The sequence below is a fragment of the Electrona antarctica genome (assembly GCF_951216825.1).
Source record: "Electrona antarctica genome assembly, chromosome: 2".
Taxonomy (NCBI): Eukaryota; Metazoa; Chordata; class Actinopteri; order Myctophiformes; family Myctophidae; genus Electrona; species Electrona antarctica.
In genome coordinates, this window is record NC_136807.1 from 32,003,461 (window position 1) to 32,021,112 (window position 17,652).

The following is a 17,652-nucleotide window of genomic DNA, read 5'->3' on the forward strand; positions in this document are numbered from 1 at the left end:
TCACATGTGCCCATGTAGCTCCGGCAGTGAGGAGGTGGAGAGGGCCGGCCGCGGTTCGATCCCCCGGCTCTTCATGAAGGACAGCAGCTGATCGGGAATCTCGGCCAACACGTCCTTGGCCAGCCTCGCCATGCTCATGACCTGGTTCCCAGAGCGGTCAATGTAGTCCCGGAAGGGAACAAACTGGAGAAAAGGAGGCAAAGGATGTGGGAGATTTGTGATCCTGACGGTCTGATATCCATTCGGTACTTATGTGTTGCGATCACACCAGATTAGCGTTGCAGCAGTGAATATAACTAATGGATTCAATCGACTCTAAACACTAACTGATAAATATTTTCTAAAATAGCAAAATAGCATTTTTTTTGCTATATTTTAAACAACACCGTTGTACAACAACATAACATACGGCTTAAATTGGTTTAGTTGATTTTGTTCACGTCAATTCAGAAAGTCAAAAACGCACTTCTTGATTATTCAAAGAAAGATTATGCCAGCCAGGTAGTAACGCAACAGGTCGGCTCACAAAGTTACGGTAGGACTATTGAACTGCATTGCATATTTCTTCTAAACATTCTTTAGTGTTTAGTTTTTAGAGGCGAGCACTAGGGGCTGAGGTGGAATTTGAAGAGCTGAGCGCTAGGCGGTGAATCTACAGTTCTTACTGCTCGGGAGGCAGAGAGCGTGTCCACTGTCCAGTCAATATTCAAACAGAATCCACGAGTATTACTCATATCATATAATTTGATCAATGAACGATTTCAGGATTTCAGTTTAATTGTGAAAAAGCTGCAATAATAAACCTTGTACAGTGTATGTACACTTGTCATGTCACTCAGAATTATGTGGAGCGACTGTACATTATACTACAGTATGACCCATATTAACCTTCTGAAATGTAATTTAATTGCACAAGCCTCAATGCATAGTATGGTATTCAGTTAACTATGTCTCTATACTCCTTGTTCAAGCTTTTCAAATGGGCAAAATGTATTTATGACTGTTTGCACTCTTGGATATCAGCCAAATCAAGAGAGTTAATTATAATTATAAATTAGCATCAATTAGCTTAGTATTAAGCCGATAGTATCCAACAGCCGATGCACTGAACTGAACCACTAATGCTTTGTGAGCTTGTCGATCAGGCTCATAGCTATGTTCAATCAAGTATAATTAACCCATTGAGACCAGAGGCCGATTCTACAAAAGCCTTATGAAATGTTCAAAAATAGCGGTGATGCTATCAATTCCATGATGTAAGAACAACATGGCCGATGGCTTACCTGCACGATGTCCCGCTCTGCCAGACGACCTCTGGACGACACCCTGACCTCATCCCCGTCCAACTCCTCCATGGCTGAGAGAGAGAGAGAGAGAGCAAGTGTGAAAGAATATACATTAGTGTTGTAGTCGAGTCCACCTAAAGCGAGTCCAGGTCAAGACCGAGTGTGGGAGGTGGTGGAGTCCGAGTTGAGACCGAGACTGACAGGAGACGTTATTTTAAATTTCTAGTTATACTATTATTTAAGGAATCACTGTCTGTGTTTCTGTCCCCTGAATTTTGTCCCTGGCATAACTCAGACCCACAGTCCTTCATTTGGTGTGTGTGTGACCCATATGACCCCGAGGTGTGCAGAGCCAAACAGCAATTCGGACAGACCAACGGTTTTCGAGAACAGGCAGATCACACAGATCAAGTATCCATATCTGCCGGGCCTTATATATATAGTAAAGCTTTACTTTACTATATATACTTTATAGTTACTTTTGTGGTGCTCAAGTAAAATGTGAATTCAGAACTTGTACTTGTAACATAGTATCTATGTGTGTACTTCTCCCACTACTGCCATTCAATATTCTTTGTGATGCAGTACATTTTGCACCAACTTTATTGGAGATACAGTATGAGGGGGGAACCCTATGGGGGGCACTGGAGGGTCTGTTTGATGAGGTGGTGGAATATGCTGCTGCAGATGGATGATAACACATTCATTAAAAGAGTCACTGACTGGGACACCCACAATAAATGGTGCAAAGGCAAGAGAGCTGCACCGTCTGTGTGGGAGATTACAGTACTGTACTGTAGGTTGTCACTCAGGTTTAGGATATTATTATGGAATTTTGTCCTCACTACAGTGAATTTTAAAAAGAGAGCTGGCTTTCCAGGTTAATGTGCAAGTCAAAATGTTGCACGTTCTGTGAAATGAAACATGATTTTGGTACATAGAAATCTACAGTGTATGTCAAACGCGTTCTACACGTTGTGGCATGACACACTCCATATCGGCAGTGGTGGAAAAAAGTACTCACATTAAGTAAAAGTATCAATACTTACTGCAATGTAGAAATACTCTAGTAAAAAAGTCTGGAATTCAGAATTTACTTGAGTAAAAGTACAAAAGTATTGGTATCAAAATGTACTTAAAGTACCAAAAGTAGAAAGTACTCATTATGCAGAATGTCCCATCCCTTCTGAATATGAAGTAAGACCCATCCAACTTTGCATCTTATCTTCTTATCTATTAACGTAAGCTAATCAGAGGCAGAGGTGAAGTGACATCTCACATTGTGTTTTTATTTCTGAATTTATTCCACAATGTTTTCCATCCCAGCCAAATAGATGATGTAGGCCTTTTTAAAATACTGCCCATCTCATCTCTGCATATTAGTACACAGCGTTGATACTCGAATAGTATTAGTACACAGCGTTGGTACTCCGTGTATATTAGTAGCCTATATACTTACACAGAACTCAGAGAGGACATATTAGTAGTCTATAGCTACACAGAACTCAGAGAGTACATATTAGTAGCCTATAGCTACTAAGGGGGTGTTCCATTGGGTTGGGAGACGGGGAAAGGGGGTGTTCCATTGGGTTGGGAGAGGGGGAAGGGGGTGTTCCATTGGGTTGGGAGAGGGGGAAGGGGGTGTTCCATTGGGTTGGGAGAGGGGGAAGGGGGTGTTCCATTGGGTTGGGAGAGGGGGAAGGGGGTGTTCCATTGGGTTGGGAGAGGGGGAAGGGGGTGTTCCATTGGGTTGGGAGAGGGGAAAGGGGGTGTTCCATTGGGTTGGGAGAGGGGGAAGGGGGTGTTCCATTGGGTTGGGAGAGGGGGAAGGGGGTGTTCCACTGGGTTGGGAGACGGGGAAAGGGGGTGTTCCCAATTGCAATTGGCTGCACATGAACACCCGGTGTTGATGTTTTATGCATTTTTACATTTCCTGAAAAGCAACAGTTTTAGACATGCATATACTAATGCCCAACAGTGGTCTTGCATGGGCCAGACTGCTATTCCACAAACTTTGAATTATAGAGAGTTTGGAACTGTTTACCGGTCAACATAGTATACATAGGGTTTAAGTGGTTAAACACTCACCATCGAACTCAGCAGGTCCCACTCCTACGATGATGATGGACATGGGTAGAGAGGCTGCCTGAAGATACACACAGAGGTCCTCATTCACAAAGGAGAAATACACCGCAGTGTAACGTATGCGTAAACAGATACTAAATATCATCGTATTTCTCTGTCCGATCACGCTGCGATTTGCTCCCGTCGTATTCAGGGAAGCTGGTGTAATCACTTCATTTGTGCGGATCGCAGAGTGTAGCCTTTCCACATTTTTCCCAAGCGATTCGCCTGGTGTCGCCTGGTTAGAACGCCCATCCCACACCATATAAGGCAACAGGAAATATCGAAATACGTCATCATAGCCTGCACCGGGCTTTAAATTATATACAACAGCCGCGATGAGCTTGTAGAGCAGTTAATTTTGACAGGCGGGTCTCTGCATGGACAGATCTTCAAGCAAACAGCACAAGTTTTGTATATAATTATAAACGAAACTTGCCAACTTGGCACGCATTGCTTCACTCCTTGTTAAATGTCAGAACGTTAATAAGTTAACTGATGTTACAGTTACTTTCACATAATGAGAAAGAAGTTAATTTGTATTGTTCACCACACAACCAAATGCTATATTAAAACTCGGCAATGATAAAAGGCCCTATTGATTAGTCTACTGCGGTGATTGATTCCCTGCCCTGCACTGTCGGATTTGGAAAGCAAATATATGGCACTCATTCTTGAGATGAGGGACAAAAGTGGAAAAAACATGTCCCACACATAAGAGCCTTATTTATGTTAAAAATAAATTAATTCATAAAAATAAAAGCACTTGCAAAGTTAAATGTAATACAGTTGTGTATTCTTATGCCATTAATTTCATTATATATTTTTTCATATGCCATCTAAATTAGTTAAAAGCAGGCACTGTACCCAAAAAGGCCTGTATTTAGCCTGTCCCCAGCAAGTTGTCACAATTTCAAACTGCCAAAAAAGTGTCTAATACTGTCACAATCACATAAATATACATACTAAATGAAAGTAGATTGTCAACAACATAGCAAACAATATACACAGTTAATTTTTATTTATATTTTAAATTAAATATCTCATATCAAATGTGTGTCCCACCGCTCCGTCAAATCCGTCAGGTTTTTTGAAAGTCTTAAATTAATCAGAAAATATTGTCGACAGATTTAGCCTGAAGACTCCTTTTCCAAGTCCTGTTTATATTTGTTGCAACAGTGGAGCACCTGGTCTGACAAGCATTCAATTGTTTGATATTTTAAACAAACAATGTTGATATCAATGTGGTCACAGCTTTTACATGTCAACTCCGTCAGGACATTATTATGATCTTTGTTAAGAATTCCAAAATAATGTTTAGTATTTTAGTTTAGGGTTAGGTTTAGCTAACAACTGAAGAAAAAACGAAATGGATAAATTGTACTACAGAGGGTTAAGATGAAAACAAATGGCATTTTGTCAACTCCGTCAGACGTCAACTCCATCAGGTTTTGTGTCTGACGGAGTTGACATGTATCTGACGGAGTTGACAAAAGTGTTCCCAAAACAATAAAATTATAGTTTTTGAATAATGGGAAGTATTCTAATTTGGCAGACAGTTAGAGCATGCCTTAAGGAACATTTTTGGCTATAGGGCCATCACAGATTTGTCTCGTGGTGACCATGGCAGCCATCTTCCAAAATGGCCGCCACCTGATGTTATTTTACAATAACTCAAGTTCTACACCACCTAGGATCTTGATTCTGGTGACTAATATTACATTTTCAAGGATGAGGGATACAGTGGTATAATTTTGATTTTCCCTATGACCATGGCAGCCATTTTTCAAAATGGCCGCCACCTGCTGTTATTTTACAATAACTCAAGTTTTAGACCACCTAGGATCTTGATTCTGGTGACTAATCATACATTTTAAAAGATGAGGAATACAGTGGTACTATTTAGATTTGTCCTGTGACCATGGAAGCCATTGTTTTTCAAAATGGCCACCAACCTGCTGTTATTTTACCAATAACTCAAGTTTTAGACCACCAAGGATCTTGGATCTGGCGACTAATCATTACATTTTCAAGGATGAACTTTCTCTGGGAGGGGTCAGGGCTTATTTCAGGTGCAGGTTGAGTTGCTACTGACAGGACATTACAGTAGGTGGGCTTTATGGCCTTTGACTTGTCCCTTTCAGGCACAGACGCACAGTTTGACTTCACTGGCCACTGCAGGGAACTGTGGGGGAGAAACTTTGGTCTCTTGACACCCCGATTAGGTTCAGGGGTTTTTTGGTAGAGACTTGCCTTTCATGACATCGTTGCTGCAGCAGTTGATCTCCTTACTGCGAGCGGTGGCACACTCTGGGTCTCTTGGGTGTTGTATCTTGGTGGCCTCCTGCCAGTGTTTCTCCGTCCTCATGAGCTCTGTGTTCTGGGGCTCTTACATTGTCTTGGCTGGAGATTGCTTTCCTGCAGGGTCCAGCCCAGTCTTGTGCAGATGGCTGCTGGCCCACCTGGAGGCCCCAACCTCAATTGTTCGGTGGGTGTGATTAGGTGGGGTGGTCTTCCCCAATCAGGATGAGGGGTTTGACCCTTTCAAACCGTTGTAGCGGCAGTCTGGCCAAATGTCTGTATTTAGTTGTGAGGCTAGATACAGGATACGATTGCTCACCCAGCCCCAGGTGACTTGAGGTGAAGGCTCCTTTGATTTGGTAACATTGCTTTGGTTGACATGCTGGGGACACAGAGAACGACACTGATGCCTTCAGTGTCTGCACATCCTGCCTGATAGTTCTGAAGGCAGATCTTCAGGTTTTCCGTTGAGGCAGAGTCTTTCGCTCACTGTTCACCTCAAGCAGGACTTCAAGGTGTTTGCCTTTGCACAGGCTATATGGCTAGGACTCGTGCTTCAACCACTCCGAGAACTCCAACAGGGTGTTGGTTGCTCCTGGGCCGCAGAGCATTGTGCGGCGGAATTCAACTCTTATCTCTGGTGGCAGCTTGTTGAGGAGTCGTGCAACTTGTGAGCCGCATCTAAGTGCTGTGTCTCCCTCTGGGCCTAGGGTTGTTAGCATGCCTACCAGCGACTGTACTTGAAGCGCAAACTTCTCAAAGGCCACCCCATCGCCTCGACAGATGTTGGCTGCCTCCAAGACACTTGCTATTTTCCGTAACACTAATTCATGGGGCTGTCCAAACTTGTTGTTTAGGTGTCACACGGGTCTCTGTTGGTGAAGTCGGGTCTATAGGTGGTCTAGAACATTATTAGAACGTTATTTAGTATGGGGATATTAATAAAATCTGGTAATAAATTCCTTACCAAGAATTTTCTTCACCAATGTGTTTGGAAGGGTGTCTACTAACATATCCCACATTGCTTTATATTCAACCACCCTAGGGGAACTTTTGACAGCTGCTGAAAGTTGGGGTACCATCAACAACCAATATAAGGCAAAATGTTCATTATGCTTATAGCATGTGACATGTCAAACTAGGGGGTTTTCATGATTCTGAATGCCTTCCAAGCATTAGCTATGCACGAAAAACACTCATTGGGCTGAAAACGGCCATAGCCGTCATCACAAATGTGATTAGGTCAGCACATTTGGGCACATTTGGGCAAGTGGATATGGCTGAATTTAGCCCAAGGAGTTTGACCCCTAGTTTGGCCATAGACCCCCTAGTTTGGCCATAGCCACTTGCCCAAATGTGCCCAAATGTGCTTACCTCATCACATCTGTGATGATGGCTATGGCCGTTTTTAGCCCAAGGAGTGTTTTTCGTGCAAAACTAATGCTTGGAATGGAATCAGAATCATGAAAACCCCCTCGTTTGACATGCCACATGCTACTTAAAGCATAATGAAAATTAGAACATTTAGCCTTATATTGGTTGTTGATGGTACCCAACTTTCAGCAGCTGTCAAAAATTCCCCTAGGGTGGTTCAATAGAAACCAATGTGGGATATGTTAGTAGACACCTTTACAAACAAGACAATTATTGGTAAGAAATGTATTCCCAGATTTGACATTCTGATAATATTCCCTGACTATTGGTAAAATAATAGCAGGTCCGCCATTTTTGAAAATGGCTGCCATTGTCACAGGATAAATCTAAATAGTACTACTGTATTCCTCATCCTTGACAATGTAGTATTAGTCACCAGAATCAAGATCCTAGGTGGTGTAGAACTTGAGTTATTGGGAAATAACAGAAAGTTGGCGGCCATTTTGAAAAATGTCTACCATGATCACAGAACAAATCTAAATAGTACCAATGTATCCCACATCCTTGAAAATGTATGATTAGTCACCAGAATCAAGATCCTAGGTGGTGTAGAACTTGAGTTATTGTAAAGTAACAGCAGGTGGCAGCCATTTTGAAAAATGGCTGCCATGGTCACAGGGCAAATCTAAATAGTACCACTGTATTCCTCATCCTTGAAAATGTGGGATTAGTTACCAGAATCAAGATCCTAGGTGGTCTAGAACCTAAATCAGTTCAACTTGTCAACTCCGTCAGATGTCCGTCAACTCCGTCAGACGTTGGTCACATGATGTTTTTGTTAATTTCCAAAGAAATAGATGATTCAATGTCAAATATTTTGTGCTTATGTATTGAAACACCAACTGAAATACTACTTAATGATGCTTTTTTTTTTTTTTAACATGGTTTTTATGTTATAATATTGAAAGTAAAGGTTGAAAATGAAGGATTTGAGAAATGGAATATTTCATAATAGTGTGATATTGGAATAAAACAATATTACATTAATTGTATTACTTAACTTGACTACTAAAAGCCATTATAAGATAACTGAGGACTTTATAGTATTGTTGAAATTATCAAATTAAAATAAAAGGGATTTTAGTGTGTCTGACGGAGTTGACATAAATCAGTTATAAAGTGCATAAATGTCCCATTTTAGAAATAAATGTTGTGCGAAAAACCTGTTCCTTCTCAAGATTGGTAGTTGAGACCTGTGTCTACAAATACATCCATTTCATTTTAATGGTTCTTAAAATAAAAATAAATCTGATTTGAAAAAGGTTTTGTCCCTTATCTCAAGAATGAGTGATGGACATGCATGGACACAGGACATATTTTCTTTCTTTTTTTTCTTGTGGGATTTGGCTATATTTCATCCGACCCAACTACGTTGTATGTTTCCTCAGCTGCAGGTAAGAGTTGGCTATTCTGTGTGGCGTCCGCATGTGATCAATATACATATTATAAATTAATACCACGACGCAAATGGAGGCAGATAGGTGCTTGCAGCAAATGCATTTAGGCCTACGTGAAACTTGAATTGGCTGAGTCTCTGTCAACATGCTGATCAGCGAGTTACAGTGGTAATAATAATCATCATCAACAGCCTTTCTTGTCTGTCTGTCCGTCATGTTTGTGAACAAGCGCGAGTGGAGGTGAGCTGGCTTAAAACTATGATATGACTGGCCGACTTTCAAACACGCTGATGCCATTCATTCAAATAGGCTAATGTGGTCTTCTATTTTTTATATAGGGCTAATCCCCCCCCCCACACACACACACACACGCACCGACAGTCAGACTGACTCAAAGGAGCTCCATAACGAAACAATTTAAATAGGCCTATACTGCAGACATTACTACACTAAACAACGTTGGATTCGTACAGTGCAGAATGCAGATAAGTGTATGTTCTTATTATAATTGTGAGTTTGTTTTTTAACATGCAGCGCGAGTCCGCGAGACTGCGAGAGCCGATCTACAAGCTCACAGCGCGTTGCACTGCAAGTAGAAAGCTGTCAAGTGAGCAGCGCAATCGCGCATGCTAGAAATATCCTAATAAATAAATAAAAAAGGTGTCGGGCTTGCAGGGGCAGTTTCTGTATGGCACTCTAGGCTAACCTGCCTCTAGAATGCATGCATTTAGGCATACAAGTGATACTTGGCTTTTATATAGGCTATATTTTTTTTATGTGCGACCAATGTTGGGGACACATGCCTACATATTTTATCTGAGATTTGGGGACTTTTAATTGATTCAGCATGAAGACTAAAGCCTTCTTAATAAATCTACGCAAGCCGTACACGACCATGAGAGGTGGCGCAGCTTTCAGCGGAATTTCCGACCAACCCACGTCACCGTCAAGTTCACGTTCAAGTTCATGCATTCCCACGTAATGTGGGAATCCACGTAAATGCCTGTCCGCTCACGCTCCGCTCACGTAACGTCACTTTATGAGCGTAAACGCCGTTGTGAATGAGGACCTCAGAGAGTACAAAACTCATCACATCACAGGTGTATGTATGTATGTATGTATGTATGTATGTATGTATGTATGTATGTATGTATGTATGTATGTATGTATGTATGTATTATGTGTATGTTCACACACACACACACACACACACACACACACACACACACACACACACACACACACACACACACACACACACACACACACACACACACACACACTCCTATGCCCGGTTTTGTGTGTTTGTACCACGGAAATGATTTGATTGGCTGAGCATGAGATGTGAATTATGTACAATGATAAGAGCACCCCTCACTTCACACAAGTGTGATTTTTATATTGTGTAGAATTGCTAGTTTATAAATAAATAATCTGAGTATTCTTCCACCACTAGAAACTGCAAAGGAAATCTCTTATGCTCCACTTCACAGTATTTCAATGATAGCTGCAGGTCCACAATGGTACAGAGAGGATTCAGAGTCACTCATCGGAAAGTGGAACAGCCTCTCAAACATTGATAACAGCTATTTATAAAACTCTCTTCTTTCTCAGTTTAGAGGGAAACAGAAATTCAGTCACTCTGAGATGTAGGCTACAAATGTAATTCTCAAAGAACTTCAAAGAAAGGAGCAATAAAGAAGATAGTTGACCATCATATTTTTTTGTTTTCCAAAGATAGAAAAGTTGAAGAGAAAAAAGAGAATATGGTGAAAATATGGAAGGTAGTAAGCGCTCAGGTGACGCAGTGGTGAAGTGCCTGCCCACCACCAAGGAGGTTGTGGGTTCCAATCCACTGTAGAGCATCTACACAAACACAATTGGCCGTGGGTTCACGGGAGGAAGCCGGGCAGGGAGGGTGATAACTGTACGTAATCCTAATAAGGGCTGGGGTGGCACCTGTCAGCAGGGAGTCTTGGGTGGAAGGAGTAGAACCTCCCGGTGGGGGCTCCTCGCTGGTAGGTGAGTCAGTAGTATACATCAACAGTGACAACACAGTATCATTGGCATAACGACTAAATTGGGTAGGGTAAAAGTGGGTAAAAAGCAACAAAAATAAACTAAAAAGAAAGGTGGTTACTGGAGTAGGGTTAGGTTGTCCTTTATTTTTAAAAGCTTTCATTCTCTTTTATTGCATAGAATTAAAGATATTAATGAAAAAAAGCTAGATGTTATCCTGAGTGCAAGCAAGTGGACAGGTTGTGAGGAAATCAATTAGGGTTAGTGAAATAAGGAGGGTGAGGGTGCTACGGAGGGTGCTACTGAGGGTGCTACTTTAACTTACATAAACTGTAGTCATCATCATCATTTTTCGACCACGGTCGAGATCATGGATTTCACAATGCCACGCCAGACTTTCCGGTCCTTCATTGCCATCCCCAGTTCCTGCTTACTGATGCATGTGTCCCTAGCGATGACATCAGGGAACGACAGTTTTCTACTTCTGGTCTGCTTTGAGGCAGGATTCCAGAGAAGAAGGGAAGATATAACCACATTGTCAGCTCTTTAGCAGGGGCCAGAAAACTGTGTTCTTCTGGATCGGACTAGTGAAGAAACACAGGGAAGGTTGTCGCATATTAAATTAGTCGATGGGTGGCTCTTCCAAGACAGATTTTGTGCTCTCATTAGAAGGCGGGTGTAAGTGCCATCCAACCGTTTCTCTAATTTCTTTGAAAGTGTCCATGTCTCAGAGCCATAGAGTATAATCGGCTCAACGGTCGTCCTAAATATTTTTACTTTGAACATCTTACTAAGCTGGGATGACCAGATCTTATGCATGTCATTGCAGGCTGACCAGGCCATACCCTTCCTAGTTTGAAAGTCCTTTTGGGAAGAAGATATATGAACCCAAATACTTGTAGTCATCAACCTGTTTCAGAGCAGTGTTGTTAAGAGTTTTTAGTTAAGTTATTGTCGCATTTGCATATATTTACGTATTCAGTTTTCGTCTCGTTGAGATAAAGACCAACACAGTTGGAGGCCTACTCAAGAGACTGAAGGAGAGTCTGAGCGTATTCCAATGATTGACTGATAAGCGCAAAGTCAGCGTCGGTTAGGTATTTAGCAGGATGACGAGAGCTTCTCCTATGGTTTAGTTGGTAGCCCTTATCATTGATAGTATCAACTGACTTACGAAGAACATAATCAACAACAATAATAAATAGAAACGGGGCAAGTGTGTCGCCTTGGAGTATAACAGCAAGGATGGGGATTGGGGAATGATGGTGTTTCTCAGTCAGTATTGATCATTTTGTCGGGGATACCATATAATTTAAGAATTTCAAACATTTTCATAAACTGTAGTACTGTACTTCTTCCACCACTGTACGTAGCACACATGGAAGTAAGAGTTACATTACTTAAATGACTTAGTTACTTACATTGACCACAGCTTCTTTGGTTTGGATCATGTCAGATATCACTCCATCAGTAACCATCAGCAGCACGAAGTACTGAGATCCATCGGTGACCTCTGCTGCACACCTGGAGAAGGCATGCATAGTACATTACAAACGTAAACACCCCTATTGGCATTCTCACCCTCCTCTCCTCTAAGCCTTAATCCCAACTACACTATTTGCAATTCAGACAACAGAGTGCTGAGCAGTAACCGAGGTGAGGTGAGATCAAACTAGTGTCTACTGTCTAGGTCAATAGCACTTATAGACGCGGGGCTAAGACAATAGGAACATATTCACTCTACCCATTTTCAAAACAGAATTTTCAATAGCTGCCCATTGAATGATTGATTGAAATATTGATTGAAACAGTTTGCAGAATGGTTACATTTCACATGAAAGCACAACTCAATACAAAGACTGTTACTGTGGACGACACACTGATAAAGCATTACAATTGTTTACAACAGGGTCCACCATTTTCAATTTATCGAATGTGACACCAGCCTCTTGAACCTGTTCAAAGTGTTCAATATCAATATTTGAAAGAACAGTATACTATATATGTATATCATCTGAAAATATATTAGTACTGCACTTATGTCATTGGCAAATACTGAAAAGGATAGTGGTAAGACAACTCCCTGCCGTGGGGCATACTGCACTGAAAACATTTGTATTTATCTTCGAGGGGTGTTAGCTCCTCCTATGCCCAGCTTTTCGTGTCTGTGTAAACACAAACATTGAAGACAAAAGTGAGGACAGAAAAGTGAAGACTCAAATTGTGATTGGCCTGAATGACATTTGTGATGATTTGATTGGTTGAGCACGGAATGTGACGTTTGATGATGTATGATGATAAGCGCCCCTCACTTCACACAGGTGTGATTTTTTTCATAACCATTTGTCAATCATATCCATCAGTGCTGAGCATATAGAATGATCTGACTCATATGCATATATGCTAGAGTTTAATTTGAGCTTCATTAGCTTCCTCAACACTGTAAGATTTTGACCTGAGTTCGATTCTACAAATGTCGTCTTTATGAAAAACCTGTGTTTCTATGTCAGTGGCGCTCAACCCTTTTCATGTCAAGGACCCACATAATTATATTTATTTGGCCACCGACCCCCATCTGAAAATATGTTGTCCCCCGTGTCCCCCCCTCCCCAAGAAGCAAAGATATGAGTTAAAAATGTTCACTCTGAAAGAATATATTCAAAGATTTGAGGCACATTTTAACGATTTAAATGAGCTTGTAGATCTGCTATTTTTTAATAGCTAAAGTATAACATAATGCGTAAAACACCAAAAGGGGTTCCCGCCCAGAATGGGTTTGTTATTAGCAGCTGAGAGACAGATCAGATTCCGTATTCCAAACCTGGGGAATAACCCTCCTTCAGATTAAAGTTGAAAATATTTAAATATTGACAATTAAATTTGATTGGAAACAAGGAAAAGGAAACTTTGCATATCTTGAACCTAAACCCCACTTTTCTGACACGTCTTATGCTGCGTATTTCTCCACAAAATATTGATGTTGCGGGGGAAAAAACATGTTAGACGATGATGTCAACAGCTATATGTCAACAGAAATAGCAGACAGAGTATTTGGTACATATTTGGCACATGGTGACATCTGACCCTACCCGCTTTTTACACCAGATAGAAATCATTACAGCTTTCTCAGCAAAGAGGTCAACTCTGTACATTCATTAACACATTAAGTTAAGTTAGTTTTATCTAATCAATTGAATTTCCTATAGGCTATTACTAATATATAGGAGTGTTAATGAGATCAGCACCATCTCTTTTATTTGTGGGGGAACTCTCTCTCATGAGGCCACTTGGCTTTATTCAGATATAATATAATATATATAAACAGCACACCGATAACTTCCACTCTCTAACGCACGCACGCACGCACGCACGCACGCACGCACGCACGCACGCACGCACGCACGCACGCACGCACACACACACACACACACACACACACACACACACACACACACACACACACACACACACACACACACACACACACATCTTTGAATGATTGAAGGTGTAAAATAGTTAATTATAGGAACAGGAACATAAAACAACAATATTATGAAATATAAATAAGATGAGTGTGCAAGAGAGCACACTTCAAAGGCAGTCAGGTTATGTTCTGGGGCGCTGGTTCCATGTCACGGAGGCTTGACTTGTTTACTATCCTCGAATTTCACTCAACCGTCTTCGTCAGTCAGAATAACGAGGACTCAACGAGGTAACACAGCATGAAATAACAGAATGTAAGCCATGGCCTGGTTCTGCCACGGCCCCTCATTCCCTTACCAACAAACACAATCAGAGTGGTCCATCTTTCACCGCCTCCGTATCACAGCACATCATCTTATTAAGGGATACGTCAGTGTCTAGATGTGTGTGTGTGTGTGTGTGTGTGTGTGTGTGTGTGTGTGTGTGTGTGTGTGTGTGTGTGTGTGTGTGTTTCTGCGCGCCTCGTGTGTCCGTCCGTCCTGAAATGTCCTTCAGGTGTGTATGTGTTTACTCAAGAATACACCCTCTATCTAATACGAGAATAACCTGTTCCGCCCGGCTGAGCACAACATTGATCGGTGTGTGTGTGTGTGTGTGTGTGTGTGTGTGTGTGTGAGTGAGCATGCATACGGTATGTACAGTACGTGTTGGTGCATACATTGGTGTTCTTGGTGTGTGTTGTTTATGTTTATTTTGGTATGTGTTTATGCATGCACGTGACGTGACGTGTGTGTGTGTGTGTGTGTGTGTGTGTGTGTGTGTGTGTGTGTGTGTGTGTGTGTGTGTGTGTGTGTGCTTGCGTGCGTGCGTGCGTGCGTGCGTGCATTTTTTTGCACTAGGTAAGTCAGCGTGTGTGTTATTTAAATGTTGTACAAGTCACTGTGTACTTCTATTGTCTTGTCTTGTATTGTCTTGTATTATGTATGCTGCAGTGCGGGTCCTTGTGTCCAAGACAAATTTCTCCTTTGGGAGACAAAATAAAGAAACCTTGAACCTTGAATTTATCTTGGTTCAATTGTCATCTGTTTGGCTATATTTGTTGTGAAATGTAATTGTTTATCGTTTAATTCCTAGGTAAATAGACAATGCAGACGACTGACAAACCCAAGTTGTCTTTACAAGCAATGGAGGAGTTCCCTGACCACACACGAGGACTTGATGAAGACCTACAGTGGTCCAAATGTTGTTTGACTCGAACATAAACTTTTTTTAGCTGGGAGCTATAGTGTGCGGACTTCCCCTCTTTTCCTCAATGGGCTCTAATGGGCTTCTCCCTTCTGGCTCCAAACTATGGAATGCACTTCCCATTGCAATCAGAACTTCAGACTCACTCACAATCTTCCGCCATAGTCTGCAAACCCACCTCTTCAGACTCCATCTTAGCCCGTAGCACTTGCCCTAGCCTCGGCGAGCTTACAGGCGTATGCAAAGGCTCACTTATGTCATTTAGATAGCATTTTATGTAGACATAGCAGCACTCTATAGTGTATACGCATAGTTCATTATATAGATATTGCACTGTTAGACAGATGTTAGGTTCTTAGCTTCCGTATGATTCTTGATGACTATTTGTGACGGGCGTTACCCCCTCCTATGTCCATCTTTCTGGGTTTGTGTGAACACAAACATTGGCTTGTGATTGGCTGATCACCCTATAGCGATGATTTGATTGGCTGAGCAAAGTATTTATTGAAGCTAAAAGTGAGGGGGGCATAAAAGTGAGGACCCAAATTGTGATTTGGAGTTTTTTCACTGCAAAAGCCTCCTTCAGACAGCACATAGACACAGCATGTTGCATCACCTCACCTGAATTCTGTATACGCAGGTTCGCTAAACAAATGTATTGTGTTGTGCAGCACTGACATTGGTACAGGCACGGGTACGGATGCCCCTCCGTTATAGTATGCGTTCTAAACGGGCATCGTTCCCAACTGGCATCACCAAAGTGGTTAAGTAATATTATATTCCATCCTGCTGGGCCTCTAGGTGTTTGTGGGCGGTCCTAAGCACATCCTGTAGATCCTGGTACTGAACCAGAGAACAGGCCTCCTCCAGCTCCGCCCAGCGATAATCCTGGTGCTCCTCGGACAGTGTCACCTCCACGTCCGGGTCCGCCAGCTCCGCCAGTCGGTACACGACGTCCTTGGGTCTCTGTCCCACCTCGTAGTGCAGTTCTCGCAGGAAGCCGTCGATGACGCGCAGGTGCTCCGCCCCCAGCCCGGCCTCCTCTTGGGTCTCTCTCAGGGCGGTGGTGAGGTCGTCCTCCCCTGGTTCTACGTGCCCCTTGGGCGGGGTCCAGTGATTCTCTCCATAGGACGTTTGCAAGAGCAGATACTGGATGTGGTCCGAGCCCCCCGAGACCGACCGGTACACTATGAAGCCGCACGCGCGACGAGCCATCTCAAACACTTTTATGATTAGACGCCGTTGATAGAATCTCCACAATTGTCCGTGATTACCATATCCGACTGGCTGAGGGTCATTTAGCCCAGAGAGTAATCAGCTGCTTTGCTGCCCAATTGAGGTGACCTACACACATTGCGTGATGCAGTACTTGGAGTAACCCTGACGTTCGAGTCGGCGGCACCAGTCAATTATTAAATCCAACAGCTAATTTCCCTTCAGTCAAAGTCTGTGTGGGTCAGGGGATATATACAGCTACAAGCTACAGATGTGACTTGTCACATTTTATTTGTGACGTATGCCTTCCCATATATGGTGCGATGTTCCCTCAGCCCTATGCTCCCTCAATAGTAATACCTTCCAAGCCTACTCTGTTGCTTTATCTGTTATGCAATCAAGAGCATTCGATCCAGACCCAGTATAAACAAAAATCACACCCATTTGAAGTGAAGTGAGGGCCGCACTTATCATCATACATCATCATACTTCCTCTCATTCTGGCCAATCACAATTTGCGTTTTTAATTTTTCCGTCTTCACTTTTCCGCCCACACTTTTATCTTCAATACTTTGCTCAGCCAATCAAATCATCACTATGGGGTGATCAGCCGATCAGCCAATCACAAGCCAATGTTTGTGTTATGTTTACACAAACCCGGAAAGCTGGGTATAGGAGGGGCTAGTGCCACTCAAAAATTGCTTACACATTAATAGTCTATATAGGACAATATTTCCTTCTTATGTGTCTTAAACATGGATATCTGAAAGCACACTGTGCACATGGCACACCCCTACTGGTTGACAAGAGGTATTTTCCTGAAACGCCCATCTGTAGCCTAGACGTTTTGGTCATTGTAGTGTCATACATAATACATATAACACATTGCCGCAGCCGCTAATTAAGTTGTCTGGGAATAGCTGAGCAAAATATAAAATTTAAATCACACTCGTGACTCATGTAAAGTGAGGGGAGCTCAGATTTTTTGGGGCATGATGATGTTCCCATGTTTGCTTAAAGCAAACATTAAAAGTCCTTAGACTTGCGTGTGGGGTCCTGTTTTTGTGGGTCATGTGTTTTTGAGGGGCGCTATTCCCTCCAATGTCTGGCAATTGAAATAACGTCACATATTGCAGTCAAGTCTATGGATTGTTGGTGTTTTTAGAGCAGTACATGTCATGTGATGTCATGTGGGTCAATATAAACAC

At 42.2% G+C, this 17,652-nt stretch overlaps 2 protein-coding genes across 2 annotated transcripts in view; both read right to left on the bottom strand.

The window, feature by feature from the left end:
- Positions 1-17,652, bottom strand: part of LOC306912361 (copine-9-like) — a gene marked incomplete at both ends in the record, with an annotated part of 115,244 nt that continues 97,592 nt past the window's right edge. The window contains 4 exons of the mRNA XM_079488521.1: positions 1-183; positions 1,284-1,357; positions 3,375-3,432; positions 11,983-12,085. Of these exons, the coding sequence (XP_079344647.1) occupies positions 1-183; positions 1,284-1,357; positions 3,375-3,432; positions 11,983-12,085 (418 nt within the window). The remainder of the gene's footprint in view (positions 184-1,283; positions 1,358-3,374; positions 3,433-11,982; positions 12,086-17,652) is intronic.
- LOC306942982 (bis(5'-nucleosyl)-tetraphosphatase [asymmetrical]-like) lies at positions 16,004-16,444 on the bottom strand (the record flags this gene model as incomplete). Its single annotated transcript, XM_079529185.1, has 1 exon — positions 16,004-16,444. One exon carries the CDS (start codon positions 16,442-16,444, stop codon positions 16,004-16,006), a length of 441 nt encoding a protein of 146 aa, XP_079385311.1.